The 15,998-nt window shown below is 37.9% G+C and overlaps 1 protein-coding gene across 3 annotated transcripts in view; it reads left to right on the forward strand.

Annotated features, from left to right (window-relative positions):
- Positions 1-15,998, forward strand: part of Gria2 (glutamate ionotropic receptor AMPA type subunit 2) — a 146,419-nt gene that overhangs the window by 72,902 nt on the left and 57,519 nt on the right. For all 3 annotated transcript variants that reach the window (XM_008854310.1, XM_008854311.1, XM_008854312.3), the window contains exon 3: positions 10,907-11,146. In XM_008854310.1, coding sequence (XP_008852532.1) covers positions 10,907-11,146 — 240 coding nt within the window. The remainder of the gene's footprint in view (positions 1-10,906; positions 11,147-15,998) is intronic.

Consider the following 15,998-nt stretch of genomic DNA (forward strand, 5'->3'; position numbering starts at 1 on the left):
TCATAAGGACCAACTTTTCACTTCTATTAGCCAATTGGTTCTGAACACATATTAATAATAAATATTAATAATATATTTGTGAAATTCCCAGTTTGGGCATTACAGAAGGAAAAATCATTATTATTATTTGACACTTACTGTCAAAAGCACACTTACCTAATTAGCAATAATTTTTAAAACATTTCTCTGTACATTTAACAACTTAAACATTAAAGCATCCTTATGGAGTAGATAGAAAAGATACCCCCCCCCATTTACTTGATTGGGAACTGAGGTCTAAGATTAACCACTCTTCTGCCAGATATCCAGGGATGGACAGAGCTGAGATTCTAATTCTTTTTTTATTCTGTCTTTATCCTAACCCTTTTGCTCAAGAAAGTCATAAATCATCAAGACCCCCTCAGAAAGAGCCTGCAGCTCAGACTTCATGTGAGGTGAAGACAGAGTGCTAATAGCACAGTCATATCAGGGAAGGTAGCACTCACTTGGACATAAGCAAAGCACCCTTCATGAAGGAAGTGGTATTTTATTTTATTCAGTGACATTTACCACATGACTGCTGTGTTTTGAGTTCTTGTTGGGCATGTACAGATAAAGGTACTTCATTCTCCACTCAATTAGGTAACTGTTTAAGAGAAGAGCGACACAACAGCAGTAGAGACTAACATGCAACTGTGTAAACTGCTTTACAAACACACATCGAAAACATATGTAACTCAGCCCATACAGAAGTGATAAAACAAGAGTGGTGTTGACTGTGTTGAATAACTCAACAAGTGGAAGACATTGATGGAATGTAAGCAAGAGAGTGATTTTTGGTATGATAGGGAAGAGAAGTATTAGAGGCTCTTTGGAGAAGTTACTGCATCAATTCAGTCAATAGTATTTAAGGACTCTATTAAGGCACTTTCAGAAGAGGTGAGGAACATAGACTGGAAAGGTCAAATGCAGTACTTGTGAAAACTTGTATGCTAGGGATCAAAGAAGAGAAGAATTTACATCTTTTGGCCTGAGGAGATGTGTTTCATTTTCTTCTGTGGGCAAGGCCTCATTAGAAGTGGTGAATTTCAAGCTAAAGGAAAATATGAGCAAACTTCTGATGCATAATTAATAGACAGCTAATAGAACATTAATCAAAATGTGAACTGTATGGTAGAAAGGATAAGATGTGTTCATGAGGTTTACTAGCTACCAGCACTGCTGAGAGCTTAGGTTTTATGCTTTTCTGTTGCTTCCCTATGCTAAGGTCATGCAGGTAATATTGCTATCCTTAGGCTGAGACAGCTCACCAAGCACAACTCCAGATTTGAATCCAGGTTGTTCTCATTTTTAGACTTTACAACTGCCATGCCCATGGAGTCCCCAACGTCCTTCGATACCAAATAATTTCTCTGTGATAATTCATTTTAAATAATAAAGTTATAATTTTTTAGATAGTGTAAACCAGAGCTATTATGTCTATTCTTTTTCTTTTGTAGTCTAGAAAGCTTACTCTTGAGGTATTGTGAAAAGGACTTTAATTATAACTTGTATAAGCAAATAAATAAATGTAATATCATTATGAAAGTATATTAATGTAAAATGAATGGTGAATAATATACTTATAAGGTATATTTCCCTGATAAGTAAAGAGGCGTGAATAACTAAACAACTGGAGTAAGGAAGGTTTGGGAAATGATTGCATGAAAGTTGAACTGAACCTTGTTAATAAGGATAAGATAATTAAATAACAGTCAAAAATAAATGAAAGATTGGAGAAAAATAGGTGAAGAATGCCTTTGATGTGGTAAAATAGTAAAGAATATATATTAAAGGAGAAAGAGAGGGTGGTAAAGGTGCAAGAAAGCCTTAGAAAACCCTATTCTGCAAACCTCAGAGAAGTACAGACCTCACCTGTCATGATAATGTCTACTGGATGTCTAGGACAAAGCATACTTGATCACCGTGGAGTGAATGAGCTAGAATAAAAAAATAGATGTTGTGGGTGTTATGAACAGACAAGGAAGTAAATAAATTGTTCTGGAATAATGTATCTAAATAGCTGCAGTAATTACGATACAGGACAGAAAAAGAAACCAACAAAAAGAGGTGGCTTGGGATACAACCTCTGTTTTTTCTTTCTCTTTTTCTTTCCTTCCTCCCCCCTTTCTCCTTACTTCCTTTCTTCCTTCCAAGTTTTGTTCTTCAAAGAATTGGAATTATTCATTTTCTTCTTAAATAGTTACAGGAAACCAAAGAATGATATGGAACAGAAAATCTCTGCGATTTCAGGACCAGCCTAAGCTACACGGTCAATTCCTGACCTGCCTGTACAAGGGTGATATCCTGTTTCAAAAGAACAAAAACACAAACAACAAAATAGCAACAATAATCCAACAATCGTGTGCATAAAAGTTGATTTTATTTTGAACAGGATGAAATCAACAAGACATATAGTATAAAAAGAGAAGAGAGGCTGGGCATGGTGGTCCACACCTTTAAGCCCAACATTTGGGAGGCAGAGGTAGGTGGATCTCTGTGAGTTCAAGGCCAGCCTGGTCTACATAGTGAGTTCCAGGACAGCTGGGGCTACAGGGAGACCCTGTCTCAAAAAGACCAAAAAAAAAAAAGAGATAGAAGAGAAAATAAGAAAATAATTATAAGACAAATTTGAGATGTAGAAAAACAAGACACTGGAAAATAAAGGGAAGGGTAATGTACTAAGGTGGTATGAATTGTATTTCAGCAATGTAGAAATGATATTAGGAGATCATAATATTAGTATTAATATAGAAAGAGCATCAAATAGCATGGTTAGGAAATTCAGAGATGTTAAGGAAGGTAGATCTGAGTGAGATATGATTAAGTGCAAAATTTCTTTTGAAAAATGGTAGGTGGATTTCAGTAATAAAACCATGAAAGGTGAATGGCAGAAGCAGTATGAGGAAGGGAGGAGAAAGATCTTCTGTTCTGACCATATTTAATATCAATGTTCCTTATTGATGGAACAATGACAGACAGCAAGCTGCAAAGGAGCTGTGACCTTCCTGATGAGGAGGCCACTTACATTATTTCATTAAAGTGAATAGCAATGTGTAAATGTAAAATAATATAGGACAAAAAATAAATCATACTTAGCTCTTCTCCCTTTCTACTAAATAACCATGTGAATTGTTCCAGACTGTGTCATGTATGCTACAGTAAAGCACCAGTGAACAGGATGACTGAAGAAGAAAAGATGGGATGGAAGCACCATCAGCATTGTCATTGGCTTAGATCATCTAGGTTTGTAATAAAAAGTGAAATAATCAGCAAGTTACTTACACCCAGGAGATCATCATTTCTGTGATTTGACATAAAATGTCTTATGGAAGGATTTCCCTTTGCTGAGGTTTTTAAAGTTGATATTAAATATTTAATTCAAATTGAACTTGACAAGAGCATTTTGATTTACTCCTTTGCAATCATGTTCAAACCTCAAGTGTCCTTCTTATGTTAATCAATTTAATCATTCATATACAATAGTGTATGATACTGTAATACATGGGCCTTGAAAATAGAGCTGAAACCGTGTAGACTTTCTATTCTGTCCTCTGCCTCTAGAAATGAATGTAGGATTTTGGTATTGTCTTTCTTGTTTTAGAAAGCTGTCTTTCAATTATTTTCAGAGTTGATGGCACATTGTTTTGGATAGTCTAGGTGGTTCTAGACCTTCTTCCTTTAGAAGATAGATCTGGGACAGGGAGATGACTTTACATTTTAAAAGCATCCTCAGAGAATAAAGTTGAGATGAAAACAAATAAGCTCATTTTTAATTAATACAAAGTGCCATAATTAATGTTAATATGAAATATGTCAATAGGCTCTATATCATGTTTGTTACAATTTCAGTATGATATGTCCCCATATGTTCATATGTTGATTGCTTGGTCCCTGCTGGTAGAATAATTTTGGGAGGTGGTAGAAATTTTAAGAGGTATGGCCTAGCTAAAAGAAGGTCATTGAGGGTTCCCAGTATCTGCTTCTCTCTTTTTACTTTCTGTCTGCTATAACATGAGAATCCACTGCCACATGCTCCCATAGCCATGAACCCAGAATAAACAGAGTAAAGGATTATAGATCAAACCCTAAAATCGTAAACTAAAAGAAATCCTTGTTTCTTTAAATTGTTTCTGTCTTGATTATGTCACAGTGATGAATAGTCTAACATGGAAAATTGGTGCTGAGAGTAGGATCATTGCTATGAAAAAACTGAGCCATGCTGTTCTGATGCCATTGAAATGAGCTTGTGGGAGGTATTTGGAAAAGTTGGGGATAGTGGTAGTCATAACTGTACAGTATAGACAGAGTTTACTGGGTGATTCCAGTGGTTGCTCAGAAGTCAGAAAGCAGATAGTAAAAACTACTCATAAGGATTTAGATGGGAAGAAAAAGCCAAGGGAGAGTGGAAGTAGAGGCCATTTTTGTTTTGCTCTGGTGAAGATTTTGTTAGCCTTTGTTCATTGTCTGAGACCTCATGGGAGTTGAGTTTAACCTGGTGGAGAAATTTTAGAGACAGCCTAGTATTTTGGTGATGGCACTGTTAGAGATACCTTCTTCTAGCTAGGATTATAGTAAATATTGTGAACAAAGAGTTGAGCAGAAAAACTTGAAAAATATGAAAGTTTTTCCTGAAAGGGAACAAACTTGAGGTCAAGCAAGATCAGTCGTTAAAGAAATGAGCACTAAGAATAGGTCAATTACTTCAAAAGTAAAAAAGAAAAAATGCCTTGAGAACATGCTAGGGATCAGCCTGACTATATACATCTAAGGACCAAGAGTTTTAAAATGGAAACTTTACTGAAAGACTTTCTCTTGAAAGGAAAGCTTTGGAGTAGCTCAGTTACACAAGGTTGCTGGGGAAAGAATGTTTTTACATTCACATGCCCAACACTTAGAGGCTGTTGCAGTCATGACCCAAGTCATGCTGGTTACCGCTTGAGCTGTCAGTTTGGTGTAATTCACATGATGCTAGTTTTGCAGACATAGAGAATGCAAGAGTACAGGGTTATGGAAGTTTCCACCAAACTTTGAAAGGATAACATGGAATGCAAAACAATGTGTATTAGATCTTAATCCTGGAAGAATTTCCTGAGAGGTCAGTGCGTGAAACTTTGAGAGTGATGTTACAGATACCAAAAAATGTGAAATATCTGCTGAGGAAGCCTGTGGGCAAGAGGCAGTCAGCCTAGGAAAGATGCCCTGTGGTATGTAGATGTGATAACAATGGAGCTGCTCAAACCCTAAGTTCAAATCCTGATAGCAGGTGCTTCAGATGAAACACAGAGCTGGAGAATTCTGTTTTCCCTGCTAGGTGTCTTTCTTGCTTTTGTCTGAGCATTCCTTTTTATTTCCTACTGTATCCTTTTAGAATAGGGATCTTTGTTCTGTGTTGCATCGTAGAAATACGTAACTTTCTTTTATGACTTTAATGTGGCTCACATCTAAGAGTTTGACTTCATTCACAGGAGAACCTTTGAACTTGGGCTTAAAGAATGCTATAACTATCAAGATGATGTTGATTCTAATTCTGAAGCTGGGTATGGTAGCACATATCTTTAATACCAATACTCCAGAAGCAGAGGCAGCTGGATCTCTGTGAGTTCAAGGACAGCCTGGTCTACATAGTACATCCAGGGCTTCCAGGGCTGTGTAGAAAAACACTGTCTCAGAACCAAGAAAGAAAAATGGATTGAATTTGTTCTGCACAATGAGATGGCTGCAGGTTTTTGGAAGCTGGAACTGTTAAAATTGAATATGAAATGCCACCCTCTCTTGTGTTGAATCCTTACTCAGAAGCTTGTAAATCTCAATGTCATTCTTACCACATTCGAAGGCAGTAACCATGACTGAGCAATATTGACCAAATAACAAGTATAGTAAGGGAATATTAAGGGATAAATACCTAGAAAAATAGAATAGTGGGGGAATTTTAATATGCATGAAGGATAAGATAATATGAATGAGGAAGACCAAGGTTTATCAGGAGAGAAAAGTCCATTCTTATAAAATAACATTAACTGAAGAATTAGCTGAATTGCTTGGAAAATGGTTCCTGAGATAAATAAGTTATAATTTCTCATGAAGTTCTGTATAGTTTGTGTTTGCCATTGGAATAAACTCAGTATCTCCAGATGGTTACAATAACAATAAAGTAACTTGACACTTTATTTCAGATAACGGAAAACGAAAACTGAGGCTCATTGTTAAGGTTCTACTTCAAACATTGGCATCATTTTCAAGCATCCTGGTGATGCTGTGGCTGCTGTGTCCATTCCAGAAACTATTGCATTCAGGACAAGAGGATTCATCAATAAATCATATTGTGTGCTACTAGTTTAATGTCTGGATGGCATGCCAACCTTCTGTAGGAAATTAAATAAAATAGACACTGGGAGAATTTTTAAAACAGTTCTCCATTTTCATATGTCATATTTCATCAATTTAAGATTTAACAAAAATCTCATCAAATTTAAATTTTAAGGTATACATGTCAGCTTACATATATCCATGCACAAAGGAAGATATCACTTTAGAGTTTACCTAAAAGACTTTAACAGCAAAATGTCTTTTTCACCTGTATGATGAATAGACACAGTCATCAGATACATTATTGGTTATTTTCAATTTTATATTGCCCAAGGGAGAATGAAATATATGGACATGAATGAAAGAATTTAATCCCATCTTGGCATTATGTGAAACGTAAGAAAATGCATTTAGGGGGCTGGAGAGATGGTTCAACATTTAAGAACACTGACCGTTCTTGCAGAAGACCCGCGTTCAAATCCCAGCACCCACATGACAGCTAACAACTGTCCATAGCTCCAGTTCTAGGGGATCCGACAGCCTCTTCTGTTCTCCATGGGCATTGCATGACATGGGTGCACTTACTTACACGCAGGCATAACACTCATACACATAATAAGGCCGGGTGTAGTAGCACATGCCTTTAGTCCCAGCACTCAGGAGGCAGGGGCAGGTGGATCTTTGTGAGTTTGAGGCCAGCCTGGTCTACATAGTGAGTTCCAGAACAGCTGGGGCTACAGGGAGACCCTGTCTCAAAAAAACCAAGGAAGAAGAAGAAGAAGAAGAAGAAGAAGAAGAAGAAGAAGAAGAAGAAGAAGAAGAAGAAGAAGAAGAAGAAGAAGAAGAAGAAGAAGAAGAAGAAGAAGAAGAAGAAGAAGAAGAGGCCATTGTACAGAAGATTCGAGATTAAGGAGGGGAAGTCAACAATCTATCCTACTTGGTATCACCTAAAAACCTCTGCAAGCTTATGCTAGAAAGACAGGAGTAAGTTGAACATGAAGGGATAGTCAAAGGAAAATAGGTTTTATAAATAAGGGACACTCAAGAGAAATACCTGATATTCCAGTCTTTTCAGTGTCTATCCACACTATAATTATTGAAATGTTGATTATTATTTATAAATCATTGAGAGTTATTATAAACTTCATTTTAGGATTGCTCTTGTTCATGAAACAATTCTATTTATTTTCTATACATTTTTGTGAAAGTAATAGAGTGAAGTAAGTTAGTGTTCTTATACTTCAAATGAAGGTAATTCATTTTAAGAATGGCAAATATATTCTTGGTTATTTGGGAAATACCAGCTATGCATTCATTTAAACAATCATATGACTAACCTGGACAGTGGCAGGAAGACTATTTAGAGATGTTTTCTATAGAACTTTACATTGGATCAGTTCTGGGCAAGGAACTCTTACTTCTAAAAAAAAGATAAAATCATGTTAATGTTTCAAAAAACCCTTATGATTTTACTGGGAAGAACTGAACCAAAGAGAACATAAGTGTTCCATTTGGGGCTAAGCACCGTGCAGCCTCTTATTTCCTGTATGTTGAGTAGTTGTGGGTCTCTGAATTGATTTCCAAGTGTCACAAGAAGCTTCTCTAGTGAGAGTTAAAATGCATTAATTGATGAGCATAACAATAAGTCATTAAGAGTCAGTTTAATACTATGTCCATAATAATAATAGTAGTAAATTCTCCCCTATGGCCTGTGATCTGTTTAGCCACAGGTTCTGGGCCATGATAACAGTTACAGGTATGGGCTTCACTGGGTGAAAAAGGCCTTAAATTCAAAATTCAAATAGGAAGTAGTAGATTATTCCCATAACATTCATGCCACTATTTTACTGGGGGCATATATTGCCAGAACAACCATTATTGTAGCTCTCCAAGTAGCTGAGTAAATCTGATGATCACGTTCCTCTTCTGGTAGCAGGTACAGCACCTTCCAGCACTATGATGGCTGGAAAGAGAGATACAGCTTTGAGGGCAATACCAGCTTGATTCTCCATGTTTGTTCTATGACTCATATATGTACTGTTTTCAACAATAGTGCCTTATCGTTAAGTTCCCATGGCAATGGCCGGTATTGTTTGAAGATATATGGGATCTCCCTGGTTAACAACCCGCAAAGAGCCCATCCCTCACACTGGGCTTTTATTTGCTAGCCTACAGCATCTGGTAGAGACATTGTCCCCATGTTATAGGGTAACTGCTTTTAAATTCTTTTTATATTCCATATGTCTATATTTTAAGAAACTTCTATAGTATTGTTTCCATATGAGTTTTTCAGAAGGCCTATAGTGTTAGATATCCCTCCGCATACTCCCGCTTCTACTGTGCATTCCCATTCCCCACCCCATTTAACCCTTCCTATTCCATTTTTCCCCTTCCCCTCTTTATATCACTGCATTCTATCTCCCCTCTCATGAGCCATCCCAATAGCCCTTTATTGGTTTCCTGACCTCTATGGATATCTCAATTGAAACAAACATCTAAATATTCAAAGTTAGCATGAGAGAGAATGTGTAACATTTTCTTTCTAGGCCTGAGTTACCTCACTCAGATGATCTAGCTCCCTCCATTTACCTATGGAGTTAATAATTTGGGTTTCTTAACAATAGAATAATATTCCATCCTGTAAATATACCATATTTTCATTATCTATTTCTCAGTTGGTGGACTTCTTGGTTGTTGCCTTTTCCTTTCTACTGTGAATAGAATAGCAATGAACATGGAACAGGTATCTCTGGAGAAGGATATAGAGTCCTTTGGATACATGTGTGGTTTGGCTGGTTATGTGGTAGCTCTAGTTCTAATTTTTTGAGGAACTTGCACGTTGATTTCCATAATGCTTATACCAATTTGCACTTCCATTAGTAGTGGATAAGTGTTCTTATATCACATCTTCACCTACCAAAGGTCAGAAATCATTGGAAGAGGTGGCAGAAAGTTGTAAGAGCCAGAGGTGGTGGATGAATGCAAGGATTCTATGGTTCTGGACACAAAAGCAGTTGCAGATATGAATTCAAAGCACTTGTTACATCAGGCACATGACCACCATGCAATTCCAATCCAGATGAAAACCTGGCATGGATCTGGGAGGTGGACAAGAAGCCTGAGTCCTAGCTGAAGATCTATTCTTGTTTGTTTGTTTCTTTTTTTGTTTTTTGTTTTTGTTTTTTGGACAGGGTTTCCCTAGTCCCAGTCTGCCTGGTACCAGTAGACCAGGCTGGCCTTGATCTCACAGATGTCTTCCTGCCTCTGTCTCCCAAGCGAGGGCTGGGATTAAAGATGTGCACTGCAATGATTGGCCTGAACTTACAGTATAAACACCACAAGCACAATAAAGCCTTTAAAATTTTTGTGTTTGTTTACATGTATGTTTGTGTCCATGCAGGTGAACATGCATGTGTGTGATTGTGCACATGAAGGACAGAGGTTACCTTCAGGTGGCATTCCTCAGAATGGCTGTCCTTTTTCCTATTTTTAAATACTTTATTATTTTATGTGTGTGAGTGTATTGCCTTCATGCATGTAGTTGCACCTGTGTTGTGCAATACCTATGGAGGTCAGAAGAAGAGAGTGTTAGAGCTCCTGGAACTAGAGTTAGAAACAGTTGCTAGCTGCCATGTGGGTGCTAGAAATTGAGCTCAGATCCTCTGCAAAAACAGCCAGTGCTCTTAACTGTTGAGCAATCTCTCCAGCCCATGTCCTTATTTTTGAGACAGTGTCTCTCATTGAATCTGGGGCTTGTTGATAAAGGCAGGCAGCTGACCAGTGACTCCCAGGGCTCCGGCTGTCTCCACTTCCCCAGCACTAGGATTACAAGTGCGCAGCATGCCCAGCTTCTTTTAAAAATAGTTTTTTAATATTATTTTTATTTTATGTGTATGAGTATATTGCCTACATGTATGTGAGTGCACCCATGTTGTGCAATGCTGCGGAGGTCAGAAGAGGGCTTCGGATTCCCCTCTTTGGAATTAAGGACAGTTCATAGCTGCCATGTGGGTGGCTGGGAATCAAACCTGGGTCCTCTGAAAGAGCAGTCAATACTCTTAACAACTGAGTCATCTCTCCAGCCTCATGCCTTGGTTTTTAATGTGGGTTATAGGGATCAAACTTGGGCACTCTGCTTGTGAGGCATATACAACTAAGCCATCTCTTAAGTTTACAACAAAGCTTTTTTAGAACAAATTTTGTAAGGAATGAGTTGTTTTGAGAGGATATAGGTCTTAGATAATTATGGTTTGTTCTTACAGCTATTGACTGATATGTTTTTATGCGATTGTCCTAAAATACATTTGTGTTTCTCTAGTTTGTTAAATAATAAGATATGCATTTTATTGTGCTCTTAATTACTACTTTTATGTGTTATAATTTTTTTGAATTCTGCAAACAGAATGCGAACCAAATAAGTTCCCATAAAGATTGTTAGATCTTTAATACAAACTCAATATTCCTTATGATTGGCTAATGATTTTTTATTTTATATCAAGGAATATTATGTTTCAAGCAAATCCATGTGGTTATATGGTGATTAACCATGATTTGTCATTTCTGTTTTCCCTGTTTCTAGTCTGCTCCCAGTTTTCAAGAGGAGTCTATGCGATTTTTGGATTTTATGACAAAAAGTCTGTAAATACCATCACGTCATTTTGTGGGACACTCCATGTGTCCTTTATCACACCCAGCTTCCCAACAGATGGCACACATCCATTTGTCATCCAGATGCGACCTGACCTCAAAGGAGCTCTTCTTAGCTTGATTGAGTACTACCAATGGGACAAGTTTGCATATCTCTATGACAGTGACAGAGGTAAGTGACAGAATGTATCTTTTTTTAATGGATCAAAATCAGCATTTACCCTTGACATTTATATGTGGTGCTATTGAATTATAGAGGTGTATTAAAACCTAAGGAGTTCTTAATTTAAATGTGCCCTGCAAATGAATAATGCAATTTGAAAATAGATGCAGGTTTAGAGTAAAATAGGAGAAAAAGATACATTTACATAACTGTTAATTGCAACTGCAAAGCAAATGCACAAGTGCGAGAGATAGACAGCATCAGCCCAAAGAGAGAGGGCATGTTCCATGGGGATAGCCTGTTTTAGCCCTAATGCCTTAACGCTCAGGCCTTACATAAAGCAATTTGTGGCATCTACAACAAAGACTGACTATGTTATTAATTTTAGAATGATGACTATATTATTAATCAGAAGAGAAGGAAGTAGTTTGAGGGAATTTACATAAGTATATGAATAGAAACTTTTATAGTAATTTGTTGTTATTAAATATTGTTGCACATAAAAGTTTTACCAGGCAGAAAGTATTTGTACTAATCCTGCTAAAAATAAGGTCCCTATACCTCAGAGAATTTGTTCATAAGCTCATGATCAATCTGCTCATTAGTTCCACTACAAGCCTCTGGTAGCAAATGTAGATTTTCTTGTACAATTCACAAGATTGTTTATGTCTTGACTCACTGTACTAGTTTAAGAGTGAAGGGGTTCTTTGTTTCTGTATTCTTTATTGTGAAGGTTCATATTAGCACACCTGCTTTTGGTTTATGTAATATGAACCCAGGTCATCTTAACCATCATTGGATCAATGATGGGCATTAGTGGGCCTGTGCACTCTGCACGTTAACTAAATATTTTGTGTGCATGTTCATGTGCTTTTTCAAACTACACATGATCAAAAGTGACAGGTTAGGAAGTATTATGAGGAATCTCTGAGCTCCACACTGCTTCCTTTCAGCCACTCACCTCTGGAGTACTTAAAGTTTCGCATGTTTCAATGGAGCTAGGGCACCTTGTCACCTGCAAGGGCAGACAGAAAGGGAGCCAGCATCAGTCAGCTCTCCATTGATCACTTAGTTTCCTTGGCTGCAGCAGTCCTGGGACAGACAGGCCTGCGTTAAGTAGGTGTCTTGACCTCTGCACTGTCCTCTTGGACCTGAGGATGAGTGTGATCAGTGGAAATGCCAGTCAGCACTTTAAAAACTGAGAAAAAAGTCTTGTCAACAGCTTTCCCCACCACTTGTAAGAGGGAGATTTGCTATCCTGACTGTAAATGAAAACTGCAAATGGAAGCCTGTGCAGTAACATGGATTTCAAACTCTTGGGTGACTCCAAAAGGCGCTTCTTATGAATGTGATAAAATGGCTTATGAAGCTGAGTTTACAAACTTTTACCCTTTCCTTTTGCTGTCTGATAAAAATTTTTTAGTATTTGGTTTCACTAAAACTGTTCTCTTGTAAAAAAAAAAACTGGGCATATTTAATGCCTTTCTAACACTTGAATCCTAGTGATGCAATTTCTAGCATCTGTGTATTTTCACCTTTAGAAGCATCACAGAGACCATCTCCTCAAAACAAGCTGCCACCCCCCATGAATTCAGTCCCTCATCTTCCTGATACCACACTGATCTCTCTGTCATGCATGTTCAGCAAAACAGCTATAGTAATTTAAAATGTGTTTCCTTTGACAATATCACTTCCTCGCTTAAAATACTTCTATGACTTCTTTGCATTACAATGAGGATAAAATAAAAAATTTCAGTCTGGCTTTCACATTTTATGATACTTGGCTGTTAGCCAGTTCTCCAGTGACCTCTCTTGCCTTGTTCATTCACTAAAGCTAAATCCATTTGACCTTCTTTCACTTTCTGAGATGGGACAAACTCTTTCACCTCAAATGTCTTCACATATCTCAAATTTGGAGTATCTTGATGCCTGGCTGATACATCATTTCCTGAGAGACACTTTTCATATTGGCATTATCTTTCAGAGCAATGTCTTATTTTCCTTTCTAGCACATTTAACAATTCATAATTAATAGTGGCATTGATTCTGTCACTCCAGCACTGTTTACTGAGCTATTACTGCATTCCAGGGGCTGATTTAGTCACTTGGGCAAAAGTCTGCTTTTTCTGATTTGTGAGTTTCGGAAGGCAATGCCCAGGAGCACTTATCATACTGGATGTTCTATTCACAACCAACCAGACATCCAGAGCTTCAAGTGGTGCTAGACACAGATTGATATTCAGTGGAGAATGTCAATATGTTAATGAGTTGCACACTTGTGCATCTTAAACTGAATTTTATGTTAGAGGCTTGCTAACTAAGAGGTCAGAAGATAAATACCTTTTATTCATGGATGAGGCAAAGATGGCATTTTTTAGATTAGAAATATATTCACCCTGACCCTCACTTTGTCTCTATGACTCCATCTGCTTCAAAACTGAATCTCAAGGATATTCAAGTAGACAACAGCTGTCATAAATAGAAGAGAGATGCTGAGAGAGAACGGAGCTGGGAACCTGATGAGTGAAGACTGATGGACGAAATGTACTTGCAAAGAAAACCTGGGACATTTTTAAATGATTTTATTAATACTTTTGAAATAGTACATGAAATTGGAAGGATGAGATAATCTCCAATTATTAAATTATACAAATTGATTTGAGTCAAGTGCATCTGTTGGACAAAGGACATTAGAGTGATAATATTAAGTAATGATATATTAAAGCCAAAGTGACCCGATGGGCACATTTTTTGAGTTATTATCACTTTGTTGCTGACGTTTTAGAGTGCAGCATATCACACTGGCCTTTCATCTGCAACTGTTCTCTGAGATGAATGTGTAAGAGTCTCAGAACACTGAAACAACCTTGACCTTTGTGTAATGCATTGTTTGGCTCATGGACATGGGCTTATTGCTGACTTCTTTTATTAATGACTTAATTTTTATGGCTTTTCATCATACTGCCTTTAAAAATTACCCATGCATTCATCATGTGGGCTGCTTTCTGTGCTCTGGTCTGTAACTATTTCCCACACACTTTTGTAGGGCCTCTTCTTTCTTCAGTGAGGTAGGACTTGCAGGGCATACCAACACTTCCTTCACCTTTGTCAATCATGCTTTGTATAAAGAGATTCCATGCTTTCATCTCTCACCTAGTATCCCTGCATGCCTCTCTTTCAGCCAATTTAATGTGTTTTTGACACAGTATCCTCTCCACCTCCTTGATTAGATGGTTTTGTTTAAGGTTATACTAATCTACTTCTCTGAGTGTCTACGTGAAGTCAACATAGTGTTTTATCCTAATGTGTAATAAATAATTTTTTTCTGTTGAACAGAGTAAGATCCAGACATGGAAATTCCCACCCTCATTCTGCCCAGATTTTCATCTGTTTATTTCACCTGGATGAGTAAGGTGTAAACTTAAGGTTCTTATTTGGTTTTGTTTTATCATGCCGCTCTTAACTCAGACTACAACTGAAATAATTCCTTCTTCCTGACTATCCATTCCAAGGCTAAGGCTATGTTACAACTAAAACAAAGAAAGCCTATCTTTGCGCAAAATCATCTTCAAGTAATCTTAGTTGCCTGGTGATAGGAGATCTGTAACTTTTCTTCTGGTGCCAGGTAACATTTTAGAATTGCTGGTGTCTTCTCTTAACCTAGCCAAGTGGGAAAAGCCTGGCAGTCTTTGAGAACTTGGTGCATTTCTGAAAAGCCACATGCTCCTCCATGAAGCTTCAATACATTTTTTAATTGAAATTTTTGTGCATTTCATACAGAATAGCTCAAACAATCTTAATCATCTTTATACCTCCATCTCCACTGGAACCCTTCCCACTGGAGCCCATATGCTTGGTCATCCCTGTTAAGGTCCACTGGGTTGTCAGTGTGCCCAGCCGTTCCCCAGTGCAAGTTTGTCCACTAAGTCTAGTCAGCCTGTCTAGAGTCTCTTCTTTTAGGAAGATCAGCTCTTCTTCATCAGTTGCTATCAGTTGCTAAAATTCCTTCAGATAAGATTGAAGTCTGCTGTTCATTTTCCAAGTTCTATGCTGGGTTATTGTCTGCCTGGGTTTTCATGGGACTTGTGTATGCTGACACCATTGCCATAGAATCATATGAACAGGTTCCCAGGATCTTGTAGGACTCTGCTTCGCTATGATCATGCACCTCCTCCCTGGCTCTTATAAACTTTCTGCCCCCTCTTCCATGATGGTCCCTAAACCTTGGGAGGGAGAGGTTTGATAAAGGGATCCTGTCCAAGAACCAGCATTCAGCAATCTCTTGATTGCTACACTTGGGCTATTTGTGACCTCTTGTGTTCCTGGTCCTCTGCTGCGTGAGGAAGTTTCATTAATGAGAACTGAGAGATTCATTGTTACCATATTCATTATACCTGTTCTGTGTTCTATGAGCCTTGGGTGTAGAGGTTGCATTGTATATGTGTCACTTAGGTCTGGGCAATTCATAGACAATGTCTGTGCGTGACCAGTTTTGGTACTTGGTAATAGTCTCTGACAGGTGCAAAATGAACTTCTTTGATGAGTGGTGACTGGGATACTTGTCTGTAAACCTAAAGATACACATTTAGCACATTAGTCTAGTGATTTGACAGTCCTGAGATTTTCTCCACCATCTATGGCCACTCCATCCATGTGTATTAGGCTATGCTTACATTACCACACTTGAGTGTCCTCCCTTTGAGTAAGCATTTAGTCAAATTAGGTAGCCGTTGTTTGCCCTCAAGATAAGAGTGCCGCTACTGTACCAATGAAGTATGCTGTGCTGGCCGTTGATGTTGGGATAAAGGGAAAAAAAGAGCTCAAGAGGGGTGGGATCATAGGTGACGGGTATTTTCATGGG

The sequence above is a fragment of the Nannospalax galili genome, unplaced genomic scaffold (genome assembly GCF_000622305.1).
Source record: "Nannospalax galili isolate Female #2095 unplaced genomic scaffold, S.galili_v1.0 scaffold305, whole genome shotgun sequence".
Classification (NCBI taxonomy): Eukaryota; Metazoa; Chordata; class Mammalia; order Rodentia; family Spalacidae; genus Nannospalax; species Nannospalax galili.